The 16,966-nt window shown below is 40.9% G+C and overlaps 3 protein-coding genes across 3 annotated transcripts in view; 1 reads left to right on the forward strand and 2 right to left on the reverse strand.

Annotated features, from left to right (window-relative positions):
• Positions 1-3,012, reverse strand: part of LOC138941260 (zinc finger-containing ubiquitin peptidase 1) — a 20,206-nt gene extending 17,194 nt beyond the window's left edge. Inside the window, exon 1 of the mRNA XM_070310767.1 lies at positions 2,653-3,012. The gene's annotated coding sequence lies outside the window, so the exon portion shown is untranslated. The remainder of the gene's footprint in view (positions 1-2,652) is intronic.
• Positions 1-12,619, forward strand: part of Reck (reversion-inducing-cysteine-rich protein with kazal motifs) — a 17,410-nt gene extending 4,791 nt beyond the window's left edge. The window contains exons 2-8 of the mRNA XM_070310761.1: positions 4,736-4,788; positions 8,069-8,152; positions 8,437-8,473; positions 8,546-8,893; positions 9,051-9,483; positions 9,673-11,044; positions 11,215-12,619. Coding sequence (XP_070166862.1) covers positions 4,736-4,788; positions 8,069-8,152; positions 8,437-8,473; positions 8,546-8,893; positions 9,051-9,483; positions 9,673-11,044; positions 11,215-11,601 — 2,714 coding nt within the window. The 3' untranslated portion in view covers positions 11,602-12,619. The remainder of the gene's footprint in view (positions 1-4,735; positions 4,789-8,068; positions 8,153-8,436; positions 8,474-8,545; positions 8,894-9,050; positions 9,484-9,672; positions 11,045-11,214) is intronic.
• Positions 11,962-16,895, reverse strand: Prp5 (pre-mRNA processing factor 5). The gene is made up of 8 exons (XM_070310760.1): positions 16,706-16,895; positions 16,390-16,602; positions 16,077-16,224; positions 15,707-16,018; positions 15,301-15,619; positions 14,086-15,208; positions 13,478-14,009; positions 11,962-13,398 (listed from the first exon to the last, which is right to left on the reverse strand). Exons 1-8 carry the CDS (start codon positions 16,723-16,725, stop codon positions 12,976-12,978), a joined length of 3,090 nt encoding a protein of 1,029 aa, XP_070166861.1. The 5' UTR covers positions 16,726-16,895; the 3' UTR covers positions 11,962-12,975.
• Positions 16,896-16,966: the final 71 nt, after the last annotated feature.

Raw genomic sequence — 16,966 nt, forward strand, 5'->3', positions numbered from 1 at the left:
CGTATACGTGTGAGGAGACGACAAGCAAGCTGTGTGTAAACATTTTCTTCGCACGTAGAGAACTTCCTTTAATTTATTCCCCTCTCCTACCCTCTCCCCCTCCATCCCTCCCTCCCGCCCCGTGAGTATTGTTCGAAATGACGATCTCTGTTAATTGTGAGAGAAAGAATAAATTGAGGATTTTCCGATCGAAATAATTACAACGATTTTTTCAACGATCGCGAGAAGTCGACGCTCCTTTTTATTTTATTTTAAAGAGATATTTTTTTTTTTTTTTTTTTTTTTTTTTTTTTTAATGACATCAATTGACAATGTGTTAGAGAAAATCAATTGATCGAGAAGGCGACAAGAGAGACGTATCATATTCACGATAATTGAATTATGTATCCAATTTCAAAATTCAGAACGTGACGTATAATGTGACAACCGAAGATAGTAATTAGGGAGCTTCTTGTAAACCTTACGGCGACACTCGACAGGAGGACCGGTTGTCTCGCAAACTTTTTACTGGGGGAAAAAAAAGAAGAAGCGGGAACAGATCTTGAGAGAAGAAAGACAGAGAGAGAGAGAGAGAGAGAGAGAGAGAGAGAGAGAGAGAGCAGTAAAAGGGTTAAAGGAGAAAATTTCCAATAGGCAAGAGCCTTCGAATATACATCGATATATACACGGTGTGTGCCATGCAAGAGAGAAGAGATAAATAAACACGTAAAACCCTATGACAAGCATCACGCTGGATAAAAACATGTCGAGAGACGCGTATCTCGATCCCCCTCTCACCCTTCTATCCCCCGTTTGCTTCTGATGCTCCCCTTCGCTGCTCCACTCGTCGATTTCCTCTTTCTCTTTTGTTCGAGCCATAAAATGCACCGGTTCGTTCGGTACAGCGCATACGCGTACGAGCTTGACGACTGTATTAATTATGCCTAATACAATTTCTTTTATTTATTCCTTCGCCTACCGGTGATGTATAATGATATTTTGGCGAAAATTATCGCGCCTATAATTTGCAGATGTTGGATATCTACGATAATGTCCAATAGGTGCGAAAAATAATTATGTTTACCATGGCGGAGAATTAATTAGTGCGTAATTAATTAGTATCAACTAGATAAGCAACGGAATCTTCTATCTGAAGAATATTTATTCAAAGCTTACCCTGCGCTTTCATATAAAAGAAGAAAATTAAAAAAAAAAAAAAAATAAAAGAATGATTAATAGCTCACATAAATCTGTCTCTTGCGAACATTGATTTCTAATTTCGTAGAAATACATTTCTTGTCGGCCCCTTTCACAATTTATACTTAATTTTCGCATTTAAATTTTCTTTCCCGAGAAGGGAATCCCGAAGAAAAAGAAGGGAAGATAGAGAATTTGAAATCGTGAAAAGGTAACGAAACTTGGTCCCGAGTGCAATTTTGCCAAGAGCTTATTCCGCTTTTCCGGGGATTGTCCGTCGTGCTTACACATGGCATATCCGTTGGTACGCTCACTGGTATCTCTCGGGGCGTGGGAGAATCGTCCGGGTTTTACGAGCGCAATGACGACGGCGACGATGTCGCAGCGCGCTCGCCTTCGGGCGCCGAAAGACGCAGCTGCGAATGCATTTGTACGGCCGTATATATGCAACGGCGAATGTGTACCGGAGAACCGGATGGGACGAAGGAATCGATGTTGCACGACACATTTCCCGTCCATCGATATCGCCGGTCGTTTAAATCCGTCGAGGGAAACGCGCTCGCCTCGTTCGGAGAAAAATTCGCGGCGAGAGGAGAAACGCCGATTCGCGCTGTAAATTACGCGCGTGAAGACACGCTTATTGTCTCAGCACGCGTGGACTGACATGCCGAGCGCTTAATCCCGGACAGGACGTCAGCGGAGACGGGAAGACATAAATTACACCAATTGATTTACATCGTAGAAATATCACGATGCGCCATTAGTAGATATGAATTATAATCCCGACTTAATCTCAAGATGATCCGTATCATCTTCATTATTCTAACACGCGCGATTAATACGTACAAAAATATTTGACAAAATGTGCAAAAATATTTGACGTCAAGTTTGTCCCTTAGAAATTGGTATAAGAGTTACTACGCAAAGTCACCTGTGTGCCTTGTATAAATTTAGTCGCCGCGCAATTTACCGCAGTCGAGATCTGTCATTATCGGGATCACAAGAGATCATGCGAGATGGCATATGCATTAGGCGTCGTGGCGTTTGGACAACAAAGAAAATGAGAAATTCAAAGTCGCGAGAATAGAAACGTCGTATGAAAATTTACAACACGTCTCTTCGGGACACGGCATTACGATCGTGCAACATGTAATCTATCGAACAAATATGCGCGCGCGATCGTTCTTAGAAGGATCCGCCAGTATTATCGTATTGTCGCGAACGATTGCATTTCCTATTCTGTTATGCTAATCTCGAGAGACAGTGAGCGCGCGAGACCAAGCTCTCTCTCTCTTCATTAGGCGCATTAAAATGACAATTTAAAATGCCGCCTGTCCCGCTCCGTGGAATCTCGAATTAGTCAAATTAAATGGTCCACTTTAAAGAGACGCTATTTGTCATTTCTCGGCCGTCGTCGCGTCAATTTATTTCACAAGAGAAGTCTATTATTGCACTAAATATATAATTTGTACTTACTATCTTTTATATACGCTGCAATTCTCTCTCAATCCCGCGATATGTTTCCTTATCAATTTCCTCTTCCCCTTTTTTTCCTTCGACGGATTCGTGCGAACGTAGGGCGCGATCCTGAAAAATAAAATATATATTCTGTTTATAAGTTGTTGGTAATTTGAACTGCCCTCGTCGATCCGATGTTTCTCGTCAAAGTCACGAATCTCTCGACTTCTCGGGTAGCGCGTAAACGGGTGCTGGGATAAAGCGAAGGGGGCACCGCGCGGAGTTTAGATCGGCGTAAACGCCGGATGGTCGCGAACGACGTCGGTTATTTTTGTATCGTCCGCAACAGGAGCCACAAAACGTCGCGTTTTAAAAGGCGCGACGCCGCAAATTTCACGCGGAAACGTCAAGGTTCTTCGCGGCGAGGATTCGATTATAAGCGTCTTAAACGACCCGTGCGAGTTTTTACGACGACGAAGCGAGTAAAAAATTCTCGTGCGATCCAAGTGACGGTGATGAAGGAAAAGTAGATTGCAATCTATAATATTAATAATACTATAGCTATTATTACGGTAAATCTATAATAATATAACACACTTTGTAGAGCGAAAAATATAATTCGACTTTCATAAATTATCCCGCCACAAATATATTTTTCGGATAGACGCGACGGAATAATAATTCTCGATGACAAACGGAGCCAGGTGGTGTTGATGATGGAAACCGATATCTAGGCAAACATTCGTAATTTATTCTGTAATAGGAGAACGTTTTTCGAGACGAGAACGCCCTCCTGTTTGTTCAGGAATGCAAACGATCTTTGTGTGGCGCGACTGATATTCTTCATTCCCAACAATATGGCCGTAATTGTAGCTCTTTGTAAGTGTCCAGACGCAAACGATATTTCGTGCTTCGATAACTAAAAAGAACGCTCGATGAAAGAATATTTTAGGCACTTTATAGAAAATCTTATACGATACGCATTACATAGACTCTAAAAAATGTACTCCACACTAGCATAGAATCGAACGATTCTTCGAAACGAAGCGAGAGAGGGCCACAATTTACTTTTAATTGGTATCTATTAGCTTCATTGTAACGCAGCGCATACGTCTCGGTGCGGTCGACGGCCCTTACGATTTCGGTCACCATTCAAAAGGCTCCTTTCGCACGAGTCACTTTGAATCGAAACCCGCATGGTTAACCCCGTAAAGTCGTTAAAGATCTTTCACGTCAAACGTGACACGTTGGCAGGAGTCGTTGACAAGCGTTCACGTCAGAAATACATATAGAAATAATCGCGCGTGTGTGCCGTATACATAATTACGTTACAATCGAAGCGTTGCGAAGGGCAACGAACTATCGTACAATTACTAGCGATAAGTCTAACTGAGTTGGTAAGGTTGGAAAATTAATCTTTCCAAGTTCCCTCTAAAAACGATCTTACACAAACTTTAGTACGAAAGAGGACTCGAACGAAGGACAGGATATCTTATTCGATTGTTCGATCCGAGTGACGCGCCGAACGATTCCCCTCTCCGTCGTTTAATAATTGAAGACGCTGGGAAGAAAGGGGGCACGTGGAATGTTTCTCGACTGCACGCCACTAGATGAAACGAAAACTTTAATATTTAAGAGACCACCAGCGAAAATACTCGCTGTACAAATCCACGGCGAAAGTTCCCGGCTTCTCTCTCGTTCTATTTTACTTTCCATCAAATATTTCTCATAAATGTATGTTTCGCTATTCGAACAATCCTACATTATCGTAGAGATAAATTGTAATATTATTTTGCTCCGATAATAAAAATAATCTTTTGTAATCTGATACACATAATTAAAATAAATAAAAAAAATAATTTTTTTCTTTTTAATCGGTATACGTATCCCCTGTAGACTCCGTTGAAAAAAAGATTCTTTCTCTTCTCTTCTATCCCTCTTATTCTGACGTAACGCAGGACATGCGTCTGTTTCGTGTCGGAAGAAAGCCAGAGAGAGAGATGATCTCGGGCAACATGTCCGTTCAACACTGGACTATAGTTTCCATATGTTCTGTTTCGGCATACAAAACTAATATATCCGTCTTCTGTTTCTCTTACAGAAATGTCCTGCTGTTCGCTTGCTGCCGGATCTTGTCGGAATGAGTGCTCCAAGGTATGCATTTTAAATAAGCACATACTGCATTCTTGAGTTCCTCCTCTAAGAAATCTTGAGAGGACCTTCTGAAATACTACTTCGATAATAAATGCAATTATAGAGGATCAGTACTAGACTTATTATTATTATTAAATCTCTTAATTAAAAAATATGTAATATAAAATTATACAATATACAACATATACAAAATTATATTTTTACGTTATATTATCGTTTTTAAACTATTATAATTCGTTGATTTTTTTTATTTTTTTTTCAATGGTATATTGTCTCCGTATCGTATTTCGCTTATACAGGGTGTTTCACTTTAAAAGCATATTCTAGTTACTATAAGGATGAAAAGAAAGAAATATGATTCTTTTTTATTCTTATAGTGAGGAGAATGTGCTCTTAAAATTTGACCACCTATTTCTGAAACACCCTGTCTATAAATTGTCGAAAATAAATTGTCGGTAGTAAAGTGCCCGTAACAATTAACGCAATTCGCGAAATCCGAGATTACTTATAAATTTAGAGTTAATATATACGAAAACGCTCGCGAGTAAGGTATAAGGATACGCCTCTCGCGACAAGAAATTAGTCGTGGCGCTGGATACAATCTATTAATTATGTACAAGAGGAGGTGGCCTCGTGGGAATTTCAAAAAGACAATCTCGACGGCATAATCGTCCACCGGAATGAATGCGATATCGCGCGGTTGATAAATATCCATTGGCCGACCCCGGGACGATAAAGGACACGAAATATGTCGTGTCCGTGGATATATTAGAAGCCGGGAAATAAAAACAGGAATATGACAAGAAGAGGGAGAAAGAGACGAAATGCAGAGATGAAAAAAAAAAAAAAAAAGAGAAGGAGCAGGTATACCTTAAATCGCTTTCTTCGATGAGGGTTTCTCGATGTGGGGTGCGTCTCACTGTAGCTTCTTTAGAGAGATGAGTCTGGTCCTCGAAGATAATATCGAAGGCCTGCTGCGAGATTTACGCCGGGACTTCTTCGGGGCGCCCCGTGGGCTCATTCATACGCAAATATTACGAATTGACGCGTTGAATATGGCGGAGAGGTACCGCGTGTTATCAATGATATCGTGTCTCCGTGCAGTTTATTCGAGGAGGAAGAACGTGCATTGGGTGCTCTTTTGTTGATTTCTGATTGCGGAATAAAGTATGCGAATGTCCATAAAGGATATTTTATTATCAAGACTCGCGAAAAGATTGTAATGTAAAAATATATTCGAAATGTGTTAATGTTAATATATTTTTGCAAATTCGAGATAAAAAAAATTATTGTAACGAGATGCAATAGAAAATATCATAGAAAAAATTATCGGTATAATTTATCATATATGTGGCTTTCTCGCGATAGCAGTCGTAATATCGTTGCTTATTTGAGATGTAAGACACGACAACGAGAGGTGCAGAAAAACGTCGAGAAAGTCGTCTCTCCGGATCGTCTTGCTTGACTACTGATGAGCACTTTCTTCCTCCGGCTATCTAGCAGCGAAATAACCGGAAATCGTGACGGAAGGTCCGAGTTATGTGACAAGTTATTCTTAAGATAGACAAGAAACATGCTTATTTGTTGAACACATGACATCTCTTCTTCCTATTCATATAACATCTCTTTTTTTTTTAAATTCCGTTATATATATATTTTTTTATTTCTCTCATATTTTGAACGCGATGTGTGTGTGTCTGTGTGTGTGTGTGTGTGTACAGCAAATATTTGATTAAAGTCTAAAAGTATATCAACCAGATTATTCTTATGGTTTTTATTTTTTTTTAAACTGAATGTGAACATACACAACACGCGTATATAATGTGGCTCACTGCATCGGTCGAAGAAGATTGTAACTGACTACTGATTTAATTATTCGACCGACACCTCGTCGCGATCGTTTTTTTATAGTATCGTTTGTGAGTTCGAAAAATCAAAGCACGGAGTAAATTATGAAAGCTTGCGGCTCTATTTCGGTATCTTTTGATCTCCTCTGTAACACGGAGACCGTCGAGGTTGATTTATCTGGTCCGGAATATATGAGCTTTGAAGTAGCATTTATTTCCAGATTTTTTTGCCAACGATAATGTTTCGTGCGTCAATCAGCGATGTTAAAAAAAAAAGAGAAATTCTTTTTTCAATACCGTCCTTTTTCATTCGGAAGATTATTCGCGAATCGCGTGACCTTTATTAATTATTTATAATTTTTTAGCAGAAAGTAAAAATCTATTGTCATTAAAACTCTCTTTGACATTGCTGCAAATTGTTGCAAAAAATTCACGAGTGGATAATGCAACCCCTTTCAACATGGCGATGTGGCCCGGCTGCGCATACCTCCCAGAATATACCGCGACGAAAATACGTACGTGCTTTTCTCAGCTCCACATCGTTCTTCTAACATTTATAACAGTTTAACTTGGCAGAGATATTTCGGAGGTACTATCTGATTTACTTAATTACTACGTATATAAAATCACCTGTCATTCTAAAGAAGAGATGTATGTAATAAAATCTGTCATGTTTAAAATAAGAAAATATGTAAAATATATATATATAATTAAAAAGATTTCTCTCTTTCTTCCTCCCCATCTAAATAATTAAATATAATCTTGTAATAACATATATTGTCATTTTGATGAAAATATAACGCTTGTGAGTTGTAATCAAAGCTGTAAATTAATGTTAAAAAATGTCATTTGAAATATACGAACAGGTGATCGATAACTTACTTAAAGTACAAACGTGACCTTTGACTACGAGCGTATCGTCAGGGCTCGTCGGGACCCACCGCATGTTGATGGATGATCGTTACTCTTGGTCGTGATGGACATACCGAGTAGATCCGGCATGTCCTCGCGGAAGGCACCGATTGAATCCGGGATGAGGATTACATACGATATCTGGCTCCGAAGACGATTGTCATTCAGTAACGGACAGCAGGAAATCACGGGGCCCGCGTGTTGCATTCATGTCCTTGATTTTTAATGGCCGTTAATGCACCATTCCGCATTTCGAATTTAGGAAGCCACTCAATTCAGTCTAGACAGATATTAAAGGTGTTGATGTCTCGAAATCTGATGGTTGAAATAATTTACATTTATACAATGAGCTTCTTTTGCTCGATTTTATTGTCGATTTTATATCTTCCTTTCAGAGAGCGTAATTTTAAATCTTTGAAAAGCACGATCTCTTTTTATTCGTGTTATGATCTCTCTTTGTAATTTTATTAGAATTTTTATATTTTTCTTTTTCCGCATGATAATTTTGTCGTTCGTTTTAGATATCTTTGGTGACCCTTGGTGCTGAAATCGAGGCGAGGGAAAACGCTACTCGGCGTCTGCTGGAGTTTTGTTCCATGGAACTGGTGAGTTTCGTCGATTATGTTTCTAAGGATCAGTCCCGTGTACGATCGACACCCACTTATTTCGTTCATTCAACTCGAATCTGGATCGGAAGCTTCTCGACAATGGGCAACTTAAACGATCCAGGATGTCTGTAACGCGATCCACGTTTTTTCATTCGCAGTGATGGCTTTATGAAAAATGAGATCTCGGGAGACTTGCGGTCGATCGGTCGATTGTGTTACTTCGCTTCCTTCATCATTTTTTTGCGACTATCTTCTCTCACGTTAAAATCCTTTTCTTCCAGACGGACTTCTGGTCCTGCGTGAATTCGACGTTGAATGGTAAGCTTGGTTCGCGTTTGAATGTGCAACAAGTGTTGCTGAATATACCTAGTCTCGTATGAATTCTTATAGAGCTCAAGAGGAATGAGAATTGGATAGGTCGAGGATGCTGCCGCCTCATCCAGAATCCCATGTGTCGCACGACCTGCGCCCTGTCGGGTTCCACGGATGATCTGAATGAGTCCTGCCGACCAAGCGACGAGCCCGAGTTTTTCTTTTGCCTGGAAAAACGCGAGGAAGCTGAACGATGCTGCAACAACGTTTCCAATGACACTTGCAGACCTATCTGCAAGGATATCTTTTACAAGCCTGGCAAGCAGTCTAGTTTGAAACTGTACAGCAGCAAGGGTTGCTTCCATCAGATTCCCAAATGCCTGAAGAGCGTGGCCGAAGTGAAACATGCTGAAGATCCGAAGCAACGTTAGTTGAATTAATATCCAGAAATATTTTTATTCATCGAGTGGAATTATATTATCTATCGATATTTTTATTGATATCCATCCATTGATTTGATATTGGCAAACGATTGATGCCGCGACGCGTTTATTATCTAATTTAATAAATTCTATTTACGCAGATTTGCACTGCTGCGAAGAAGCCACAACCCCGGCGTGCCTGGACACGTGTCGCAAGACTCTTCACATTGCGAACACCAATCAGGAAATCATGGACGCCTTAACGGAAAAGTGTAGCCCGGTGCTGCCTCAGTCGCCGATGTGGAGTTGCTTGATGAAATCGGGCTCGACGAAACCGGCGCGTTTACCGTTAGATGCCGGCAAGCTGACGTGTTGCACAAAAGCGACGAGGCCCTCCTGCCAGAATTTGTGCTGGCGGGCCTTTCAGGCCGACTGGGAATCCGCCTGGGTCCAGTTGGATGCGTTGTGCCTCTCGTCCAGCTTGGAGGGTGAACTGAGGAGATGTCTCGAGGACGCGGACGATCCTTGCGAGATGGGTTGTTCCGGATTATCTTACTGCGCGCGATTCAACGACAGACCTACCACTCTGTTCAGGTATGGATGACTTGATTAAGATTTAATTAACATAGTTCTTGTCAAATGCCTCGCATCAATAATATAAATCAAACTAAAGTTTTTTCAGTGATTCGGAGGTAGAATCAAAATTATTTTTACACGATGAAATTTAAGATCTCTTGAAAAATACTTTGTCGATGTTGTAATTAAATGATAATTTCTCGCTAGGACATGCACAAGTACAGCTGATGAGGCTGCCAAATGGGAAGCTGATCATTGGTCCAGGGGCGGCATTATTCGTGGATTAGGCGTACCTGTGCGCGCTGCAGCTTCTTGTCCAGCGGAGACTTTACGCGCGGCAGCTTGCCTTCTACAGTTGCGACCTTGTGAAACTAGAATCCACGAGACGCGACTCTGCCGCGAGGATTGTTTGGAGTTGATGGCGAGTTGCGTAGATTGGGGTGCGATCACGGGACCACACACAGCCGCTACCTTGTGTGCCAAATTGTCACCAGGTAGGTCAGACGCGCCGTGTGTTTCGTTGAGACCGTACTTGGACGATTCGCAGGACGATGAGATAGTGATTCATCCCGAGGAGGATATTACGACACCGTGCAAGCGGAATCCGTGCCCGCAGGGTCAGCTCTGCGTTCTTCAACCGAACGGCGCCAAGATCTATCATTGCGTGCCGGCTTGCTCCCTCGGCGAGATGTCAAAGCATTTAGTGCCAGTCGGATCTTGGATCCAGATTCCCCGATTCGATCAGCAGGGTTGCCTGAATATTTGCCAGTGCACAGCGCGTGGCCTCGAAAAGTGTCGCACACCCAACTGTTTTAACTTCAAGTCCTGCTGGGTGCATGACCGGTTCATTCAACACAAGGCCAATTTCTATCTCGAGTGCAATCCCTGTCATTGCTTCGAGGGCGAGTTTACGTGTTCCAAGAAGAATTGCGGCGAGCCACGCGCGCCTTCTTTGCCCTGCGATTGTCCGGCTCATTATGTCCCGGTTTGTGGCAGATTGGGCTTCACCTTTGCATCCGCTTGTCTGGCGAAGTGCGCCGAGCTGTCGGCTACCGAAGTGGAGTTTGGCAGTTGTTCCAGCAGAGATCCCTGCGCGTCCAATCCCTGCAAAAACGTAGAGAGATGCATTCGCAAACCTAAAGTCTGCTTGTCGCGCTTACACAAATCGTGCCAACAATACGAATGTGTGCCGATTGATTGTAATCCGCGCGACGAATCCAGCGGACCGGTCTGTGATCGCGATAATCGACAGTATCCTTCCGTCTGTGCCATGATTCGAGCTGGAGCTATTTTAAGCTACAGAGGACCTTGTCTGAGGGGTTGTAGTCTTAGGGGTCCGGTGTGCGGCATCAACGGCGAGGTCTATCTCAATGAATGCGCGGCTTGGGCCGAGAGGATTATCGTCGATTATCAAGGTCCCTGCGTCGCTGTCGGACTCATAGGAGAACAGGCGAAATCTCGTTGCGGTGATGTACAATGTCCTGCTTTGGTGGAACCGTACTGTATTGGAATTACTCCTCCCGGTGCTTGTTGTCCCGTTTGCGGAGGAGCAGCGAGATTGTTTTACTCGAAGAAACAGGTAGCTGCTTCAAATGAGACGTCTCTCTTAAATGTCCGAGTTTTTCTTTAAATATATATATATATATATATTTTGCTTGGAGATAAATATATATATTTGTAAATTAGAATATATTCAGTATTTTTGGCTAACTCAATTAATTTAGTTTCCTTTTGTTTCTTTACTTATAGTTGGAAAGAATCTATTATATAATGGACGAGGAAACCGACAAGGACTCCGTTACATTGGAAGCTCTTCTGGTCGCTCTAGGTCGCCACTTGCAAGTGGCGCAATGCGCGATCCGGGGTATGATGACGCCCGATTGCGACGTCTTCATCATCGTACAGTCCGTTACCAAAAAACCGTCGGCGTTACAATTGCGAGCGTGCGTGACGGAAACGGAAAAACTTGTCACCAGGATTACGGAGAGAAGTCCTAGAATAGCGGCGGAAGTTCCTTTGGGTTCATTGACCAGAGCAGAGATAGCTCACGGTTACGTTTCTAGTGCAATGAAAATTCGAGCTTGGCACGTAACTGTTATTGTCCTGCCTATCTTCATGTTGAAAATTACATCTTGATTAACGCGATTATGTCAAAGAGAAAATAAGATTTATTGCTTATTCGGTTCAGTATAATTCCAAAATATTTATGCAGTAATAATTATACATAATTCAATTAATCGCTTGGAATATCCGAGTTTTTTTATGATGTAAATAAGTCATAAGCGATAAAGCTTGTTTTCTCATTTGTTCTGGCTGCTGGGAGTTTTTTTTACCTAATCGCGATACCATTCGCCGTGGCGAATGTCTATAGCGTGTCTCGTGTCTGTGATTCTTCTAGTGCCTTCTAGTAGCAAATAACACAGAATGTATTTTTAGTTACTGATTAATATTACCAAAGAGAGAAAAAGAGGATGTACAAAGAGATAGGATTTCTCGTGCGCATAATCGAGAACTGTTCGTTATAAGTTGTAAATAAAAAGACTCCATAAACTTAAGTTATATATATATACATCACAGTCTGCGTATTGATCGATATCAATATATTGTGTTTGTATATGATTTTTACACAACGTGTCTTTCCAAAGATTCATCACAATAATTATAACTTTTTTGAAAATTTTTTTGTTTACAAAAGAAAATTAATATGGAATTTTATCAAAAATGCAATTGTTCTTAATCATAATCTTTCTAATACACGCTGCATAGGTCGATACAGTTTTATGCTGCTGAGTGTTTCAAATTTTTATCTAATACCATGAATAAAGAAATTAATTCAATAGAACTCGTCAAGCAGGTAATAAATGTGTGTTCGCATTTTATTTATACATCTGCGATGGCCTGCAATGGTTCGTGCCAATGATATGGATAATGCTCCTACAATTGTTAAGTATATTTTGTTATTGTATTAAAAACAAATATTTCATATTTGTATCATCAAAAGTGAGTGTGAAGTATTTGTGTATAATTGTATTGTTAAAAACAAATAGTTTATATCGTCATTTGTATGAATAATAAATTTCTACAACTTTTATCATATACGTAGACGTGATAATCATATATAGACAATTATATCTACAAGGTATCTAATATAAAAATTGTGCCAATGCGTGAGCGAATAGAGCGCAGATTGAACAGAAAGTCCTTTAGGAATATATATAATGTATATATAATATACATTATATTATATAATATAATATATATAATGTTACACACAATACCCACGCGCGCGCACACACACACACGCACACGCACAATATATATAATGATATACCCTTTACCATTTTAGAAATGAAAAGAAAGATAAACTTTTCCGTTCAGTTTGCTCTACGCTCACGAACGTTGACATAACCTTTATCAGACACTATGTATATTACCATATCCAAATATGATCTGCATGTGACGTTGACATAATATCCCTATGGTATATTTTACCAAAGTGATTTCGAATTTTTATAAGACTTTGTATCGACCACGTGATGCAGTGTGAGCGCCAGACGCCTGTAGCTTGATGAGTTCTTCCTTGATGAGCCGAGACACTTCTGCCTTGGCCTTGCTGACTGCTAACTCGCTCGTAGATTCAATCGCTAGGTATAATTTCCTTTCGCCCTCCGGTGGAGTTTTTCCAGACGCGATATATGTTCCTCTAACTGTAAGACCTGCCTCAGAATATTCTGAAATCTGAGCTAGAGCTTCCTTGCTCGTGACTCGCCATCTCGCTTGCTGTGGGAAGTCATTGATTTCGAGCTCTTCTTCGTACTTGCGGAACGTTTGTTCACCCATTTCCGCGTCACTTTCCACCAGATCCTCTTCGCGCGGTTGATAATTTAATTTAGTGTTCAATTTTGCTGCGAGCTGTTCAGCGACTGTTTTTGCCTGTGCAAAGAAAAATCAAAAATGTATTATTTATTCACGATGATACAATATAATATTTGAATGAAAGCTCGGCTCTTACCGTAATAAGATTCGTAGGTCCTGCCCCTTTGAGTATAGCTTCCGCCGCTTGTTGAGTGGCACCCTTCGCCTCGGCGCCCAGATTCTTAGCGATATTTATCTTCGATGCCAATCTTCTGGCTAATTCTAGTTTATCGGTTGCGCTAGGCACCGGTTGACCGGGTACCGTGATATTAGTCGCGGTTGGTCTAGCTATTTCACGAACTGTTCGCTTAGGTGCCAGCATACTCTCGATCTGTTGATCGATATCATTTTCTATGTCTTCATCATCGGAATCTTGCAGTCCCAAGGCTGCTTTTTGGAATTTTTTTTTCTCATTTGCTAAAGCAGCTTCTGATTCATCGAATTTGAAACCTTTGCCACTGAAACCACCTCCGGTGTGAACTTTCTTTCCATCCGCAGCTTGACGTGCCTTGTAACCTTCCCATAACTGACGCAAGGGTTCTGGAACAGGTACACCTGCTAATTCGTGGGCACGTAAAATATCGCCGGCATAACGTTCTTGCTCTGATGTAATAAAAGTGTACGCGTACCTAAAGAAAAAATGTAAAATGATTAATTTATGAAACGCACAAACATTACTTAAAATTTAAAAGATCTTTATCTTACCCTTTATTTCCAGCCCGACCAGTTCTACCACATCTGTGCACGTAATCTTCGTAGTGATTAGGGCAATCGTAATTAACGACTAATACCAAATGCTTGACGTCTAAGCCTCTAGCGGCAACGGAGGTGGCCACGAGCAATTTTGTCCGTCCAGCTTTGAAGTCCAATATAGTCGAATCTCTATCGCATTGATCTATACCACCATGGAGAGACATGCAGGAATATGAAGCTTTCATAAGATCCTTCAACAATGTGTCCGCATTCTCTTGTTTGTCCACGAATATAATGGTAGAACCTTTGTCTTGATAATGTCCAAGAATCTCAAGCAATTTATAGAACTTCTGGTCTTCCTCGAGTACAACCACATGCTGCTCAACATCTTTACAAACTACGGACCGTCCACCGACCTGTACCTCCACCGGTCTCGTAAGAATTCTCCTGGCCAGTGCCTCCATCTGTCTTGGGAATGTCGCGCTAAACAGCACAGTCTGTCTATCTGGTCTCACGTTTTCCATAATCCGCATTACTTGCGGTTCAAAACCCATATCGAACATCCTGTCGGCCTCGTCGAGCACCACATATGTCACGCGACGTAAATTGGTTACACGCCCGCTATTAGCAGCAAGCATGTCGATCATTCTTCCCGGCGTACATACGATAATCTCGGCCCCTCTTTTAAGCTCCGCTATTTGTTCAGAAATGCCAGTGCCTCCATAAACACACACATGCGAAAGGCCCAATGATTTTGTAAATTTTTTCGAGTCCCTGCCAATTTGCATGCACAACTCTCTAGTCGGTGTCATAATCAATGCGATCGGTCCGTCACCATCGGCTAACGGTTGCTGATCGAGTATGTGCCGAAACATAGGTAACAGAAAAGCTAGCGTCTTTCCGCTACCAGTTTTTGCTATACCTATGAGATCACGACCAGACATAATGGCCGGGATTGCCTGGCATTGGATGGGTGTTGGTTTCTCGTAACCAAGTTTCTTCAAAACCTCTAATTCCTTCTTGGTCACACCACATTGTGCCCAAGACTTGATAGGTTTTGGGCAGCCTTTACCTTTCACACGAATACCTTCTAGTTCTTCTTTATATGCCTCTACTTCCTCTGGTGCCATTCTTGCTACAAATACATAGCATTATAGATATTTAGTTACACGATAGAAAAAGAAAAAAATAATTTATATTATAAAAAAATATGAAAAAGCCAGGTACCAATTTCAGGAACTTCGACATAAAAAGATTTTCGAAATGGTTGATAATCTGTTGTAGCATGATCAACTTTGGCTAATTCTCGCTTTTGTTTGTTTGCTATACCAGCGGCAGTCTCATGAAGATTTTCGCCTTCTTCTTCGCTGGAGTACTCCAAACCATCTTGATTTTGCTCAATCAATTCTCCCTTTTGTTTTTGAACTTTTTTCTTAGCCACACCAGTCACGATAACCACACTCTGCGCACCAGAATTTGTGCCATTGTTGGCACTTTTTGGAGCTTTACTATCAAATTTATTAACTTTTCTCACTTCTTCTTGAACCTATCGAGTTACTTAGATATAATATAAGTAAATATATACACACATTTATAGGATTATAATCTCAATAGGAATTATAGTAATACTTGCCTCTGCCATAAAAGCATCAAGTGGATCAATTTCCTCCTCTTCATCTTTCACTTCTTCCTTCGCTTCTTCAACTTCTTCCTTTACACCTTCTTCTTTTGCCTCCTTGGTATTATTCTGTACCACAGGAGTCTCTTCGTCACTATCGTCCTCAAGGGACCATTTTTTCATGGGTAGCTGAAGATTTGCCAAAATAGATGTCTTACCGTCTTTTTTGGTTGCTTCCAGCTCTTTCTTCTTCCTTTCCGCACGCCATCTCTCTATCCTTTCCCTTCTCTTTTGCATTTCCAACTCTAGCCTTTTTTGTTCTTCCTCCTATAATATTAATTGCAATGTGCACCGCTTATCTTTCTTTGCATTTTTCAAGACTTACCTTGTCCAGTTTCGTATGGTCAAAAGGCAACTCCTCGCTGTCGCCCTTTTCTTTATCCTTCCTATCGCGTGACCAAGACCTGTTTGATCGTTCTTTGCCAGAGCGCGAAGACTTTGAGCCTGTAAGACGCTTTTCTTTACTGTCTCCACTAGTATACCGAGAACAATCAATGTCAACAAATTATTTCATTGTTACTATTTTTACAAAAAGCATCTTGGATATATTTGTGACTAAAGAGAAAAATAAGCGCTATAGACAATCAACAATTTTCTTTTTTCAAGTTAAGATACCGAAACTCTTTTCAAAGATGTACCGTTTTCTCTCGCGATCCCTGTCCCTCTCGGAACGTTCCCTTCTATCACTCCTTTCCCTATCTCTATCTCGCGAACGACTCCTCCGTTCTCTATGACGTCCCTTATCCCTATCCCTCTCTCGCTCCCTGCTTCTGGAACGCCGTCGTTTTTTCTCAGGTTCAGCCGATCTAGATCTCGATCTCGACCTGGATCTTCGTCGATGATGCCTATCCCTACATTTATTCGCAATAATTAGATCGTTTATAAATTCGGCGTACGTAAACGAAGCGTCGGTAACATAACCACAAAATACGAAATACAATATATTTCACTTACTTGTCGCTACTTCGCACCATCTTGATTCAACGATGGATCTCTTACATCAATAATTGAATACTTAAATTGATAAAACTATTGTCTATGCATTTATCTTACAGCTAATTAATTTCTTTCATCAATTAACGTTTCTCCGGACGAAAGGACTTCGCAATTGAGCTCGCGGCTACAGTAAAGTAACGCCCCCTTTTTGCGATTGAAGTGAGAAGCAGTTATGACGTTTCGATACTTCGAGAATCGCAATTTTTTCGATAGATTTCA

The sequence above is a fragment of the Polyergus mexicanus genome, unplaced genomic scaffold (genome assembly GCF_030449975.1).
Source record: "Polyergus mexicanus isolate NDT 795.1 unplaced genomic scaffold, iyPolMexi1.0 SCAF_18, whole genome shotgun sequence".
NCBI classification, from domain to species: Eukaryota; Metazoa; Arthropoda; class Insecta; order Hymenoptera; family Formicidae; genus Polyergus; species Polyergus mexicanus.